This window comes from Manis javanica, chromosome 2 (assembly GCF_040802235.1).
Source record: "Manis javanica isolate MJ-LG chromosome 2, MJ_LKY, whole genome shotgun sequence".
Taxonomy (NCBI): domain Eukaryota; kingdom Metazoa; phylum Chordata; class Mammalia; order Pholidota; family Manidae; genus Manis; species Manis javanica.
In genome coordinates, this window is record NC_133157.1 from 51,875,954 (window position 1) to 51,891,142 (window position 15,189).

General features: G+C 42.9%; 1 protein-coding gene across 8 annotated transcripts in view; it reads right to left on the reverse strand.

Moving 5' to 3' along the window:
• Positions 1-15,189, reverse strand: part of CCDC171 (coiled-coil domain containing 171) — a 353,248-nt gene that overhangs the window by 294,824 nt on the left and 43,235 nt on the right. For 7 of the 8 annotated variants that reach the window (XM_073228479.1, XM_073228476.1, XM_073228477.1 and 4 more), the window contains one exon: positions 12,188-12,334. The exons of the other annotated variant lie outside the window; for it this stretch is intronic. In XM_073228479.1, coding sequence (XP_073084580.1) covers positions 12,188-12,334 — 147 coding nt within the window. The remainder of the gene's footprint in view (positions 1-12,187; positions 12,335-15,189) is intronic. 8 annotated transcript variants of the gene reach the window in all.

A 15,189-nucleotide genomic window follows, 5' to 3' on the forward strand; every position in this document is an offset into this window, starting at 1 on the left:
GTGATTAAGCCACACAATGGTATATAACATCAAATTTTTTAAATTTATATATATACACACACACACACACACACACACACACATATATATATAAACTTCTTTGGCCTAGCCACATTAAGAAGTCACCTTTTTTATAAATGCAACTATTAAAAAGTTTCCCTAAAATTGAAAATATTAGTCTAAATGCCCATTACATTAATTGCTTTAGTCTGATATTACTGACATTAAAAAATATGCTTATATGCTTTATTAAACTTCTAACAATCTTCCTTTTTATTATTATCCCATCTTATGTTAATCCTTTTAAAAAATACCACTGACAATTACTTAAGTAGCTAGAATTCCTAGTATTAATGTCTCCACAGCTGGATGTAACTAGCATAAAATGCTCTCTAGAAATTTAACTTCTCCTTCATATGTCATCATTTGGTCAAATAGCCAATTCAAAATACATTCACTTAAATAAAGCAAAACTTTGAAAGTATCTAAATATGAAGAATCATAGATAAATCGGAGGACTATACTTGTCCACTTATAAAATTTTTATAAATTGAATAAAAATAGAGACTACCTGGACTACTCAAAGCCTCAAATTCTTCAAAAGCAAAGACCTGGTATTTTCAAAAGTAATTACAGAGCAGCTGAGAAAAACCACAAAGTAGAACTAGTCTACAACAACTTCATATTTACAATCAATAAATAAAAAGAGAACTTGGGGAAAGTATTTTACAAGGAAAAAAATCAACACTGAGTTATCCAAAAATAAATCCTAAAATTTAGGAATAAGACATTTCCTCAATTCAGTCAATATTGGCTTAACAAGAATTGTATCAACAAAAAGAAATCACTGTTACCTACTATTCCACACCTGTGACTAAAATGTTTTTAGCAAAGATCAGAGGATTTTATAGCATGCTAAAGGGACTTCTCAATGATTTTAAAGTTTTAAATATTCAGAGCTATAACTCTATTCTAATCCTTTTTTAATAGGCCATCCACAGAACACGTAATATAAAAAATGATGATGTAAAATATTCCTGAATTTATTGACCTGAAAAAAATGTTCAACCCAAGTGACAAAAAACATTAATTAGAATAATTTTATCTAAGTTCATACTTGACATTGTTTAGAGTGCCTATATACCCCACACCTACTTTCCCCTATTAACACCTTACATTCATGTGGTACAAATAACCCATTAAAAAATGGACAATGACTCTTAATAGATATTTCTCTAATGATATACAAATGGACAATAAGCAAATGAAATGGTATTCAGTATCATTAATCATTAGAAAAATGCAAATCAAAACCACAATGAGATACTATTATATACATATAGGGTGCCTATACTCAAAAAGTCTGATAATAATTATTATTTATGAGGATCTGGAGAAATGGAACCCTCATACATTGCCAGTGAAAATGCAAAACAGTGCCTTCACTATGTACAGAAGTCTGACAGTTCTTCAAAAAGTTAAACAGAGTTATCATGTGACCCAGGAATTTCACTTAGGTATATACCCAAGAGAAATGAAAAGATGTCCACATAAAAACTTATACAAAAATATTCACACAGATATTATTCATAATAGCTAAAAGGTGAAAACAACACAAACATCCATCAACTGATGAATGGATACACAAAATGTGGTATATAATAAGATGGAACATTATTTAGTAATAAAAAGGAATGAATAAATAATACATGGTAAAACATGGATGAATCTTAAAAACATCAGGATAAGTGAAAAAAAAAAAAACATAAAAGACCCATATTAAACAACTGCATTAATATAAAATGTCCAGAACAGGAAAATACATAGAGACAGAAAGTAGGTTAGTGGTTGCTCAGGGCTGAGAGGGACGGAGCAATAGGAGAGTCATGACTGTGGGCTTGGCATTTCTTACGCACGTGATGGAAACATCCTAAAATTGATTTAGTGATGGTTACAAAACTCTGTGAATATACTAAATACCACTGAATTGTACACTATAAATGAGTTGATTTGTAACATGTAAATTATATCTCAATAAATATATTCTTTAAAATATTATCAGTATAAGAAGTTTAACCACCAGGCATCCACTTCTGTCCCAAGAAGCCAAACAACTACCCCTCCCTAACCATTATACAAAATGGAGGTTTATTATCTGGAGAAAGTGAATCTGAACCAGAGGCTGGACACAAGGATACACAGGGATGGGGCAGGGAGAGGGGTGCACAAGACTGAAACCAGGGGAAATACTGACATTATGACACCCAGATTCTTCTTCTACTGCATAATCACCAAAGAGGAAACTAGCAGAGCACTCTTTGCAGACACTAAACAGAGAAAAGACCTACAGATTGTAATATTTCAAAATTTCCCAATGAAATATATTTGGCACATCTCCTTATGATAAGGACCCCAAAGCCCAATAAGACACCCAGAAGCCCCGTACTCATATGTTCACCTACATCCTCAACATCTCCACTTGGATATTTAACAGGCATGTCAAATTTAACATACATTAAAGCAAACCCCTGATCTCTCCCAAATCTACTTCACTTGTATTCTTTGCCAGTTAAGTAAATGCAATGCCATCCACCCATTTGCTCAAGCCAAAATTTTGGTATTATCTTTTTCTCCCTCTTTTTCTCTCACAAGCCAGGTCCAATTAAACTGCAAATTCTATTGGCTCTATCTTCCAAAATACAAACAAATCCAATCACCTCCTCTACCTTTACCTTGGTCTATAACACCATAATCTCTCATCTAGATAACTTTAATAGTCTCCTAAATGGCCTCTTACAACCTATTCTCCAAAGAATATACAGAATGTGCTTTTAAAACAAATCAGACGGGGCTTAAAACCTTCCAATGGCTTTCCATCTCACTCAGAAAAAAAGCCAAAGTTCTTATGATGAATGATAAGAGACCTTCAAGACTATAAAATATGCCTACCATTCTATATGGTACTAGTCTTCCCATTTCAGTAACAATGGCCAATTTGCTATTTCTCAAACATTTCAAGCATACTCACATCTCGTGGCCTTTGCACTTTCTATTCCTTCTACCTAAAATACTCTTCCTGCAGATACCCACAGGGCCCAATCCCTTTCTTCCCTCTAGTCTCTACTCATTTGCCATTTTATCAAGTCAGTTTTCCATGACCACTAACATAAAAGAGTAACCATCCTATCTCATCACTCATGACCTCCCCATCTGCTTTATTACCATGTTTTGTTTCGTTTAATGTGTGACTCTCCTTGACTAGAGCATCAGCTTCAAGAGGGGAGGCGCTTTGTTCTGCTCAAGCACTGGGAAGTATGCCTGACATTCATTGAATATACAAATGAATGTGGTAGTCATAATATAGGAGCAGGAGGCTATAAAAATGGTAAAGAGAACAAGAGCTTTCAGAAATTTTAAAAAGAAAATATTCGATTAGAAGACTAGAAGGTAAAGTTAAGCAAATCTCCCAAGAAGCAACAACAAAAGAGAAAGACAACAGAAAGGTAAGAAAAGGAAAACATTACACAGGTGGTCTAACACTTGAATAACAAAAGCCAGCGAAAGAGAGAACAGAAAAAAACCCAAGGAGGAAATAGCACACAGGAATTTCTCAAAATGAATGACATGAGTCTCCCAGCTACAATGGCCACCAAATGCCCTGCACACTGAGTAAGATCTATGCTAAGAAACACTGTTTACCTTTAGATGTTCTTAAATTTTTATAAGCAGTGGGAATTCTGTAGCACAAATACCTAGGTGTTTTCACAAAGACAAGGAAAAAAGAAAGTCATAGATGGAGAATCTTAGATTTAAAGAGACTAAAGAGACATCAGCCAATTGTGAGATGTACACAATTGGGAAGTTATCACACACACGTTTATGCCTTTTATGGGGTAATTTGAAATTTCAATACTGTCTGGATAGTTGATCATATTAAGTAACTACTGTTAACTTGTTAATTGATAATGTAGCTCTCAAAAACCACCCCTTATTTTTTAGAAATCATAATGAAATATTTATGGTTAAAGTGAAGTGATGCCTGGGATTTGTTTCAGTGTGATATAATAAGAGGGAAAGTGAGTGGGGCTATAAATGATATAAGATTACACATCACAAGTAACTGTTGAAGCTGGTAATAGGTACACTGGGTTCATTATATTTTCTGCTTTTTTTTTTTTAGTATGTATTGAAAGGAAAGGAGCGACACACAGCAGCAATTCACCAGAGAGTTCCACTTTATTAGGGAAAGGTGCTGGGTTATATAGGAAGGGGCATGAATTGATTGAGGTGTCACTTCTATGGGGCTGGTGGCTGTTGGCTAGGTGCTGGGATTGGGAGGGGGGCAAGAGGTGATTGGGCTTCAGGTGGCACGGGCGGGAACTAAGGACCCCAGAAGAGAAGCCGGAAGTTTGCCATCTTACTGGTGGGGGCCCTTCATTCCCCCCTTTCTCCTCTATGGGGTTGTGGACGTTTCTTTCTCTCTGGCTGCTTCCTGCTGAATGGGGGCGGAGAAGGGAGTGAGGGCTTGAGGATTGGGAGGAAAGGGTTGATAGGACTCTCTACAGTAAGGACGAGTAGATGTGGAATTCTTCAGGTTGGAAATCAATGAAGGTTCCCTGTAACCATAGGTCGAGGACCTGTTGATTCCAATGGTGCCAAGAGGATATGGGTGTCAGGAGCTAGGCGTCTGTGGCCATTGTTTCCAGGAACAGTTTCCAGTGGAGAGAGGGGTCCATCTCAGTGTGTGGTGAGGAGGTCACGTGAGGGTGAGGGCTCTTCTGTGGCTAGAAGCTGGTAGTTCCTGAGTAAAAGCTGGTTGAAAGCTTGATTAGAGATTTTTCCGACTTGGGATTTGATGAACTTTATTATACAGGGTAAGAAGAGACAGGCGAGAAGAATGATTATTATGGGGCCTGCAATGGGCCAGAGCTAGGTGAGGAGGGGGTTTGTTAGTATTGAAGAGAATGGGTTGGAATTGGAAGCAGAGTGGAGGCTGGAGACAAGGTCAGTGAGTTTGGTGATATCAGTTTCTACAATGCCGGATTCGTTGATGTAATAGCAGCACTCTTCCCGGAGGAAGACGCAGGTGCCGCCCTTCTCGGCTGTAAGCAGATCTAGGGCCCGCCGGTTTTGAAGGGTGACTTTAGCTAGCGAAGTGACCTGTCTTTGGAGAGAGGCTAGGGAATCAGCAGTGGATGTCAGGGCTCTCTCAAGTTTGGCGTTGAGATCTCTAACTGCCCATAGAGAGTGACCCAAGGCTTCTCCCGAAAACCCTGCCCCAATGGCTGAGGTGATCAAAGAGATACCGACCATGATGGGAAGGAAAGCAGCTCTTTTTGTGCGCGAGGGCAAGGCAGGTTGGAGCTCAAGAAATTCTGCCATGCTGTAAAGTGTAAGCTGTGGGATTGGGTGAGGAGAATGCAGGGTGTATTGGAGCTGAGAGGCAGTGAGTTGAAAAGACTGCCATTACACTAAAAGAAGTGTTCCGGTTGCGTAAAAGTCTTAGAGCCGGAGGTAGGGGTGTAGATAGAGAGGCAGTGAAGTGCACTGGAGGGGGGTGGAGTTGGGCCTACACAGTGGTGGATGGTGAGATTATCTGCATGTTCTGGTTCCTATAGGGGTATGTCTGCCAGGGGGCAGAGGGGTTGTCTTTCTGCATGGAAGGAGTAGTTGGAAATATTAAGGGGCACGGCGGCCAGCAGTGGGTGCTGTAGTGATGCACACAAGAAACAATTGGCGGTGTTAAGGGTGTGGTTGAGAAAGATGGTGGTGTCCTGAATGAGCTGTAACGAAGAGTAGGAGAAATGGGAAGAGGGGCGGGGATAAGAAGAAGAGGTGCCATCAAGAGTTTGGATAATGACTTTTTCGGAATGTCTGATATCTGATGCAACTTGAGAGATCTGGGAATGAGAGGTAACATACTTTCGAGAGATATGAAGGGTACTGTGGGGGGTCACGGACTCCCCGTAGTAAACTGAGGCTGTGACTCTGGCAGCCCATCAAGAGTCCCAGGGATCTGGGATTGATAAGGAGAATGAGCCGTTGGGATATTTCATGCAACGGTTGGAGGAGTAATACTGTGGGTACTGGAAGTTACCCATGTAGTGAATGGCGCAAGACCAGTAGGGACATCTCCTGTAGGTGTCTGGCCATCGCCTGCAATAGGCTTGTTCTTGGTCATAGAGGAAGCAGAGGTAGGGAGAATACGGGTAGCTGCTAGTGAACACTTCAGTGGAGGGAGGAAAGTGGAGGTATAAAGGCTCGGAGCAGCCTTTTAGAGGGCAGTCTGGTGTGGCAATGAGAGCAGTAACTTTTGTTTGATGCTGTGTGTAAGTCTGTCTGACTTTGAATCGCCATACAAAGGAGGCTGGGGTGGTGGGGAAGATAATAGGAATGAGGAAAAAAAAGCGAGAGAGCAGTAAAGGAGGAAAAAGTCATGATTCGGGTATGGATGGCAAAGGAGGTGAACGGGATTTTGGAGGAAAGAGGACAGTAAGATCAGGAGTCTGGAGGGAGGGAGAGTCTGTAAACTTTTGTAGGTTAAGAGATCTTTTAGGTGATGTGGGGACAGAATGGTAAGGGGCGCCCTGAATGTCAGTTTATGAGCTTCTTTCTGCAAGAGCTGTCTAGTGGCTAATGCTCGTAGGCAGGGGGCCCATCCCCGAACTGTGGGGTCTAATTGCTTGGAGAGATAAGCTACTGGGGCAAAGGATGGGCCATAATATTGGCCTAGGACTCCTAGAGCTTGACTGGACCTCTCATGAATGTATAATGAGAAGGGTTTCGACAAATCAGAGAGATGGAGAGCTGAAGCTTTCACAAGGGCTTGACGGAGCTTAATGAAGGAGTGTCAGGGTGAGAAGGATAATGGTTTTTCAGGGGGGCCCTTGCTGAGGTCGTATAGGGGTCTTGCCAACAGGGAGAAGTTAGGGATCTACGCTCTAAAATACCCAGCCAGGCCTAGAAAGGAAAGGATTTCTGTCTTGGTTTTGGGAACAGGCAGGTCAGAGAGGAGTCGTTTTCTGTCTAAGATAATGGACTTTCTTTGTTGAGACAGAAGGAATCCAAGGTAAGTGACAGGAGGGGAAGAGATTTGAGCTTTGACGGGGGATACTCGGTAACTTCTGGAAGCTAGAAGGTTAAGTAGGGAGGCAGTGTCAAGTTGAGACTGTTCTCACGAGGGACTGCAGAGTAGAAGATTGTCTGTGTATTGTAATAAGGTGGACTTGGAGTGATCATGATGAAACTGTTTGAGGTCCTGAGCTAGGGCCTGTCTAAAAATATGGGGACTATCTTGGAAGCTTTGTGGCAAAACTGTCTAAGTGAGTTGTTCAGAATGTCTTGTGTATGGGTCCGTCCAGGTGAAGATGAAAAAATCTTGGGAGCAGGGGTCTAGAGGGATAGAAAAATGGGTCCTTGAGATCTGGGACTGAGAAGTGGGATGCTGAGGCAGGGATCTGCGATAAAAGGCTGTATGGATTTGGAACTAAGGGATGGATAGGGACAACGGCTACGTTGATGAGGCGAAGGTCTTGGACGAGGCGGAAAGATCCGTTGGTTTTTTAACAGCTAATATGGGGTATTAAATGGGGAGTGAGTGGGTCTGAGGTAATTTTTGTTTAAGAGATCTTGAATGATGGGTTGGAGGCTTATGAGGGCTGAAGTGGTTAGGGGATATTGGGCCTGACAGATATACTGAGAGGGGTCATGTAATTTGATAGAGGCAGGAGGACATAGAGCCATGGAGGGGCTTGTAATGTCCCAAACTTTGGGATTTACAGGGTATATGAGGGCGGAACCAGAGCTTTCATTGGGTAGATGGGGGTCGTCGGCTATGAGGGCCATCAGAAAGGGAGTACTGGGGGCTGTGGGAGTGGATATAGTTATGGAAACGTGGAGGAGAGAAAGGATGTCCCATCCTAGTAAAGGGATGGGACACTGGGGCATAACCAGGAAGAAGTGGGAGAAAGGTATGGGATTGTCTTGGATTGTGCATAAAAGGCGGGGGGTTTAATGGGAAAATCTGTTTACCTCCTACCCCGACTATAGGAGTAATGGCTGGTGTGGTAGGGCCCCGGTATTCTCGCAAGACTGAGAAGGTGGATCCTGTATCTAGGAGGAAGGAGATGGGGCGACCGTCTACTGTTAAAGTAACCCTGGGCTCCTGTTTGGTGATGGAAATGGTTGGGCGAGAAGCTCCCGGGCTCCGTCAATCTTCTTCTGCTAGCCCCACTACGGCGGGCTTAGGATGGGGGTTGTTCGTCCAGCCTCCCCTTCAGGTGGTTGGGCAATCAGACCCCCAGTGGCCCTTTTTGTGGCATCTGGGACATGGGGTGGTAGGAGATCTGGGGGAGGGGCACACCCTTGACCAATGTCCCTCTTTTCCACACTTGAAACAAGCTCCTGGGGGGGGGGGCCTGTTTGTAGAGGGGTGCCCAGGTTGTGGTTTTATCAGCTGGGCCAACATTTGGAAATTGGCCTGATCAGCCTTTTGTTTACGGTGTTCTTTCTCCTCCTCCCGGTTATGGAAGACTTTAAAGGCCACTGTTAGGATCTCAGTCTGTGGGGTAGCGGGGCCCTGTTCTAACTTTTTGAGTTTAGCTTTAATGTCGGGGTAGCTTTGAGCTAGGAAGTATGTCATAAGGACATGTTTTCCTTCAGGTGTTTCTGGGTCTAGGCTGGTATACTGTAGTAGGGCTTGAGTGAGTCTGTCTAAGAACTCGGAAGGGGTTTCGTCTCTCTTTTGAATTATGTCTTGGAGCTTTTGAAAATTGACTACTTTACGAGCTGCCTTTTTCAGACCTGCTATTAAGCAGGAGGCAAAAATATCTCGAGAGCGGAGACCCATGCGGTGTTATAATTTCAGTGTGGGTCTTGTTCGGGGACAGCAGTGGGGCCAGGGGGATAGGTGGGGTCAGTCATGTGGGTTTTGGTAGAGTGCGTTTGGGCGAAGTCTCAAACTTGTCTACGCTCTTCAGGGAGGAGAGTATTGGCTAGGAGCATGAAAGTGTCATGATGTGTGAGGCTGTAAGACTGGAGGGTCCATTGAAACTTCCTGATGTATGTCATGGGATCAGTGGAAAAGGAACTTAGGCATTTCTCTAGTTGGGCTAAATCTTCTAAGGAGAAAGGGATGTGAACGTGCACGATGCCTTTGGATCTTGCTACTTCCCGGAGCGGGGCGATAATTTTGGGAGGCTCTCAGGACCGAGTCTGAGGGGGACTGAAGGGTTCTGGCTCAGTCTGTGTGGGGAAAACAGGTGATGCGGGCAAAGCCGTGATAATTTTGGGAGGCCCTCGGGACCGAGTCTGAGAGGGCAAAGACAGAGGAGGCTCCTGGAACTTAGTTAGAGGGGGGCTGAAAGGCTCAGGCTCGATCTGCGGGAGGTGGGGAGGTGAGGGGGATGGAGGAGGAGGGGGTGAGGTGGAGGAGGAGATGGTGGTGGAGGGAGGGGAGGAGGGGGAAGGGAGAGGACGGGAGGCTTCTGCAGGGGTGGAGGCAGCGGTGGTGGTAGAGGAAGGGGGAGGGGCTGTTGTAGGAGAAGGGGAAGGGAGAGGACGGGAGGCTTCCACGGGGAAAGAGGCAGCGGCGGCAGCGGTAGAGGAATGGGGAGGGGCTGTTGTAGGAGAAGAAGGGGAAGGGAGAGGACGGGAGGCTTCCGCGGGGAAAGAGGCAGCCATGGCGGTGGAGGGTGGAGGGGTTGTAGGAGGGGGAGGGGCCAAACGGGGAAGCCTGTATGGCGGAGGCTCGTCGGCCGGGTCAAAGGTAATCGAAGAGGGACTGGGAGTGTGGGGAGGGGAGGGAGATGGCTTGCAGGCTAGGAGAACTTGGGAGGGGCGGGTGGGAGGAGGAGGTGGAAAGCTTCGATATAGGGAATCTCCTTCCATTTTTTCAGGAGCTGGCAGTAGTTAAAGAGATCGCGAGTGATGTTAGGATCAAGAGTTCCCCCTGCGGGCCATTGGTTGTTATTGTCTAGGGGGTATGTCGGCCAATCTTGGGAGCAGTATTTACGGAGAAGTTTTGGTTTTATATCAGGCGTCAGGGAGAGGGTAGCCAGATGCTTAGGCAGGCATTCAAGAGGTGAACTTTCAGGGAGGGATGAGGAGGCTCCCATGGCTAAAGGACAGAGAAGGAGACAAACAGGGGAAGACGAACAGAGATCCTCGGACTGGAAACAGACCGCAAGGAGACAAAGGGCGTCCCCAATGATCCTTGGTGGTCTGCGGAAACTCGTATACGAGTCGGAATTTCTTAGGAAGTGTGGGTCGTCACCCAGACTTCCCTAAGAAGGCAGTTTGCCGGAGTCACGAGGTACCTAGCGCTAGGTATTTTTGGCAGACAGAACGGATTTCGGCGGACGGAACAGAAGGAGGAGGGGGGGAAGGGAGCGTTCTCATCCGCAAAGGAGTCACCTCGTTTATGGCTGTTGGAGGGGGGGGCCTGAGAGTCTGCCACAGCCGTGAAGGCCTGAGGCAGGGATTTATGGCTGTCGGAGGAGGGGCCTGAGGGTCCGCCACAGCCGTGAAGGCCTGAGGCGGGGATTTATGGCTGTTGGAGGAGGGGCCTGAGGGTCCGCCGCAGCCATGAAGGCCTGAGGCGGGGAGAGTTCCCTCCTCATCCCTGAGCGTCAGGGCCTTGCCGGACGATCACGGTCAATGGCACTGCGATAGCTTGGAGAAGAATGGCCCACCCCGGGGAAATTTTGCTTAAAAAGTTTCAGCACTGATGGAAGGGACGGTGAATGCGTTTATGACTGTCGGAGGAGGGGCCTGAGCGTCCGCCGCAGCCGTAAAGGCTTGAGGAGGGGATTTATGGCTGTTGGAGGAGGGGCCTGAGGGTCCGCCGCAGCCGTGAAGGCCTGAGGTGGGGAGAGTTCCCTCCTCATCCCCGAGCGTCAGGGCCTTGCCGGATGATCACGGTCAATGGCACTGCGATAGCTCGGAGAAGAGTGGCCCACTCCAGGGAAGTTTTGCTTAAAAAGTTTAAGGCCTGAGGCGGGGGTTTATGGTTTTTGGAGGAGGGGCCTGAGGGTCCGCTGCAGCCGTGAAGGCCTGAGGCAGGGAGAGTTCCCTCCTCATCCCCGAGCGTCAGGGCCTTGTCGGATGATCACGGTCAATGGCGCTGCGATAGCTCGGGGGAGAGTGGCCCACTCCGGGGGGAAAACTTACCTAAAGGCCAGAGAGGAGTGGTGAGTGTGAGGAGCCAGCGCCGGAAAAAGAGGACAAGGGCAAGCTGCTGCTGGTGTCGGGGGGAAGACGGGGCCCAGTTGGGGTGTCCCATCTCCCGGGTTTCGGCACCAATGAAAGGAAAGGAGCGACACACAGCAGCAATTCACCAGAGAGTTCCGCTTTATTAGGGAAAGGTGCTGGGTTATATAGGAAGGGGCATGAATTGATTGAGGTGTCACTTCTATAGGGCTGGTGGCTGTTGGCTAGGTGCTGGGATTGGGAGGGGGGCGAGAGGTGATTGGGCTTCAGGTGGTGCCGGCGGGAACTGAGGACCCCCCGAAGAGAAGCCGGAAGTTTGCCATCTTACTGGTGGGGGCCCTTCATGTATGTTTAAAATTTCCATTTTAAAAAGGTTTAAAAAAATAGAGGACCAAGAAAACTTTCAGAGAGGAAGAGAGTGAGAAAAGGGTCACCAGAAAAGGAATACAAACCAAAATAATATCAAGCTTTTCAATAGCAACAAAAGAAACTGAGAACCAGTGAGGTAAGCCCTTCCAATTCTGGGAGAAAATTACTTATGACCTAAAATTCTGTATTTAGCCAAATTATATCTACCCTAATACTTAATTGATAAAAAAAAAAAAAAAAGCAAGGCTGACCCAGAAAAAGAAAATGGCAGGTAAAAAAACAAGTTCAGACATGCAAGATCACAAAAAACTTAGCTCCCATATATCCTATCTTTAAAAACTACTAGACTATGTACACTATCAAAATAAAGGAGGCATGGAACCTGGGAACAGAGAATCAACCAAGCATAATGAAGAAGTACCCACAACAGCTGTGCCACAGGCCTACAGAGCCATGAGGGGACGGAGGAGGATCCCAGAAGGACGTGGTATTTTCTGAGGACAGACCTTATAAATTTGCCAAATGGACCTACTGCAGAGTAACACTTTCTCTGACCTTAAGTTACTGACTGGTTAACAAATACATATGTAAAAGAATGAGGAAACTATACCTCAAATTCTTTTCTAAGATGTTCCTCTCGTTGAGTGCTAAATTCAAGTTCACTTGTTTGTCGCTGTAAAAGGTCAGAGCAGTTCATATGTTCAGCTTCTAATTTTTCTACTTTCTCATGCATATTTCGTACAGCACTATCTTGTTCCTAGAAAATAATTCAATTTTGCATCAATAAAGTTTATAAACCAACAATGACTAAAATTTATTCTATAGAATACAGAGAGTAACTAAATCTGTGCTTCAATGATAATAATAGGTTAATTTATATTGACAAGAAAATCTCTCATGTAATTGTACATTGATACAAAAATAAAAATATAAAAATAAAATAAAATAAAAAAGAATCTTAGCTATTTTCCAGCAATGTTTCATAATATACATGCATTAAAAATCAGTACTGAAATTTTACAACTGAAAAAAATCTGATTAATACATAATACAATTGAAAATGCATATTACTATAATGTTATGCTAGTTCAATTGATCTCTGAGAGTATTTACATAATGCTGTTGTTCAACTGCCATATATAATGTTTTCCCCTCTCATTAAAATTTTAAAATATTTAGTTAATACAACTGTATATTGTTCCTTTGTGTGATAAGGAATAATTAGCTTGAATGCCTAATAATAACCCTTGAGAGATTTTTATGTGAGCCCATAGAACTTTATGCTTGTAGCTCTTAAAGTTGCATCCACTAGATGGCTGTGTTTCCTCTTCAGTTTTCAAGTTTTCGTATCTTTTCTGTACTACTGAAAGAAAAATAACAACAGGTATCTTGAATTTCTCAATCTCCTTTTCCAACTAAACTCAGAAATCAGAGTTGAGTTTTATGCAAGTTCAAACATAAAGTCAACACACTTACCAAAGCTATTTTTGCCAGTAACTAACCTGGATTCATCATTCTCACTAAAGGTCTTAGACAAAGGCCTCTTTCCCTCCTCTCCTCGCCAGCATAATCTTATTCAGGGATATACACACATATATATTTTTATGCATGGTTCCAAAAATCCCTAGCCACTCAAAAGGTATCAACAGAATCTAAGAAAGAATGTTACAAGCACTAAATACAACTCTCTACAAAAGATGCTAATTAAGAAAGTACCCAGCAGTATAGCCCACAGTCGAGGAATGAAGGATAAAATTTGATTCCTTCTTTCCATATCCCCTCGTTCACAGGATTACTGTTCTATAGCTGACTACACATGAACACTTAAGAATTATTTTCTTTGGATAATGGAAACTTCTCAATATACATAAGTTCATCTACTTACACATTTTCAATCTTTACACTACCATAGGTAAGAACAAAACTGTGCAACAGAGCAAATGTGTGCTGTCACCGCCGCGGCCCACAGAGACAGCAACAGATGGTATTATGAATAGCTTTAAATAATCTATTTCACCATAAGAGTACCTTCACATATGAAAGCACTTTTAAGACTATTCAGCACTATATAAGCATCAGATACTATTATTGTTCTATATGCGATGTAACCCTTTTTCAAGCAGTCAATAGTTTCAATGTTAATTCAAGTTCACTGTTAAATTATAGGCCTACTTGACTAAAATAATCCCCAACTTTAAATCATCCACTTAAAGTACTATGTATACTTTAAAATGAATAAACAGCAATTTACAAGGGTTATCACAAAGTAAACCCAGTAATTTGAAATAAAAACAAAATGAAGTCTATGACCAAAAATGCTTATATCCTAGTTGATGACAATTACTTCAAACAACATTTATTAAAATAAAAGAGAAATTAAAGTATTTAGGAAGTCTCATGAGATATGACTTGTGATTCCCATTCTATTTATAAATGATATAAGACAATGTACAATCATTCCAAACATCACTCCACTAATCAAAGAGCATGAATATCATTCCATGCAAGTATAAACTGAATCTTATTTTTTTTTAAAAGCCAATCGTGGCTTATTATACTGGGCTATTTGCACCAACATCAGTGGACCTTGAGGGTATCATTCTAAGTGAAATAGGTCAGACAAAGAAAGACAAATATTGTATAATCTCACCTACATGTGGAATCTAAATAAACCAAACTCAAACTCACAGAAACAGAAATCAGATTGGTGATTGCCAAAGGCAGGGTGCGGGACAGGGGAAATGCATGAAATGGGTGAAGGTGGTCAAAAGGTACAGACTTACAGTTACAAGATAGTAAATTCTTGGAATGTAATGCACAGCATTATAACTATGGTTAACAATACGGTATTGTACATTTGAAAGTTGCTAAGGGAGTAAATCTTAAAAGTTCTCACTCAAGAAAAAATTTCATTAACGGTGAGGTAATGGACATTAGCTGGACTCACTGTGATCATCACTTTGCAGCACATACATAACCATTATGTTGTACACCTTAAATTTATACAATATTATATGTCAATTGTGTCTCAAAAACTGGGAAGAAAAATGAACTACTATAGCTATGAAATCAAACAGTCTAGCTGCTTTTAATACTGAAAATATTCAGTAAAACCAGATTTCAAATATGAAATGAAAGGTGAGGCTATAGGTCAATCAGATCATAAGCAACAGAGCAGAAAGACAGGAGCACCAGTTAAACAAATTGAATCAATTATCTCCAATCATCTCTGCTTGTTCCTGAACTCCCACTTAAATCAAAATAGAATAAAAATGATTTGTGTAGAAGATGACAGCCAACAAGAAATGTCAAAAGCAGATTTGGAAGAGGAAAAGCAAACAGACAAGTGATACGTGACTTAGGCTTCAGCGGTCTCAACTTTGCTAAATACTTAAAAAAGGAAGAGCCTAGGAGCAAGTTGATACATATCCCCAAAAGATTAGAAATTGGAAGCACCAATGATGCCTGAAGACAAGCCTTGGGGCAGAAATGAATATGGAACACTGTTGGAGGCCTCTATAAGCAACAGTTTGCTGTTTCCTCAGATCACCTCTGCCAGCTCCCTCCTAATAAATGCCCCTCTCTGTCACAGAGGTTACTAACTAGAGAGGC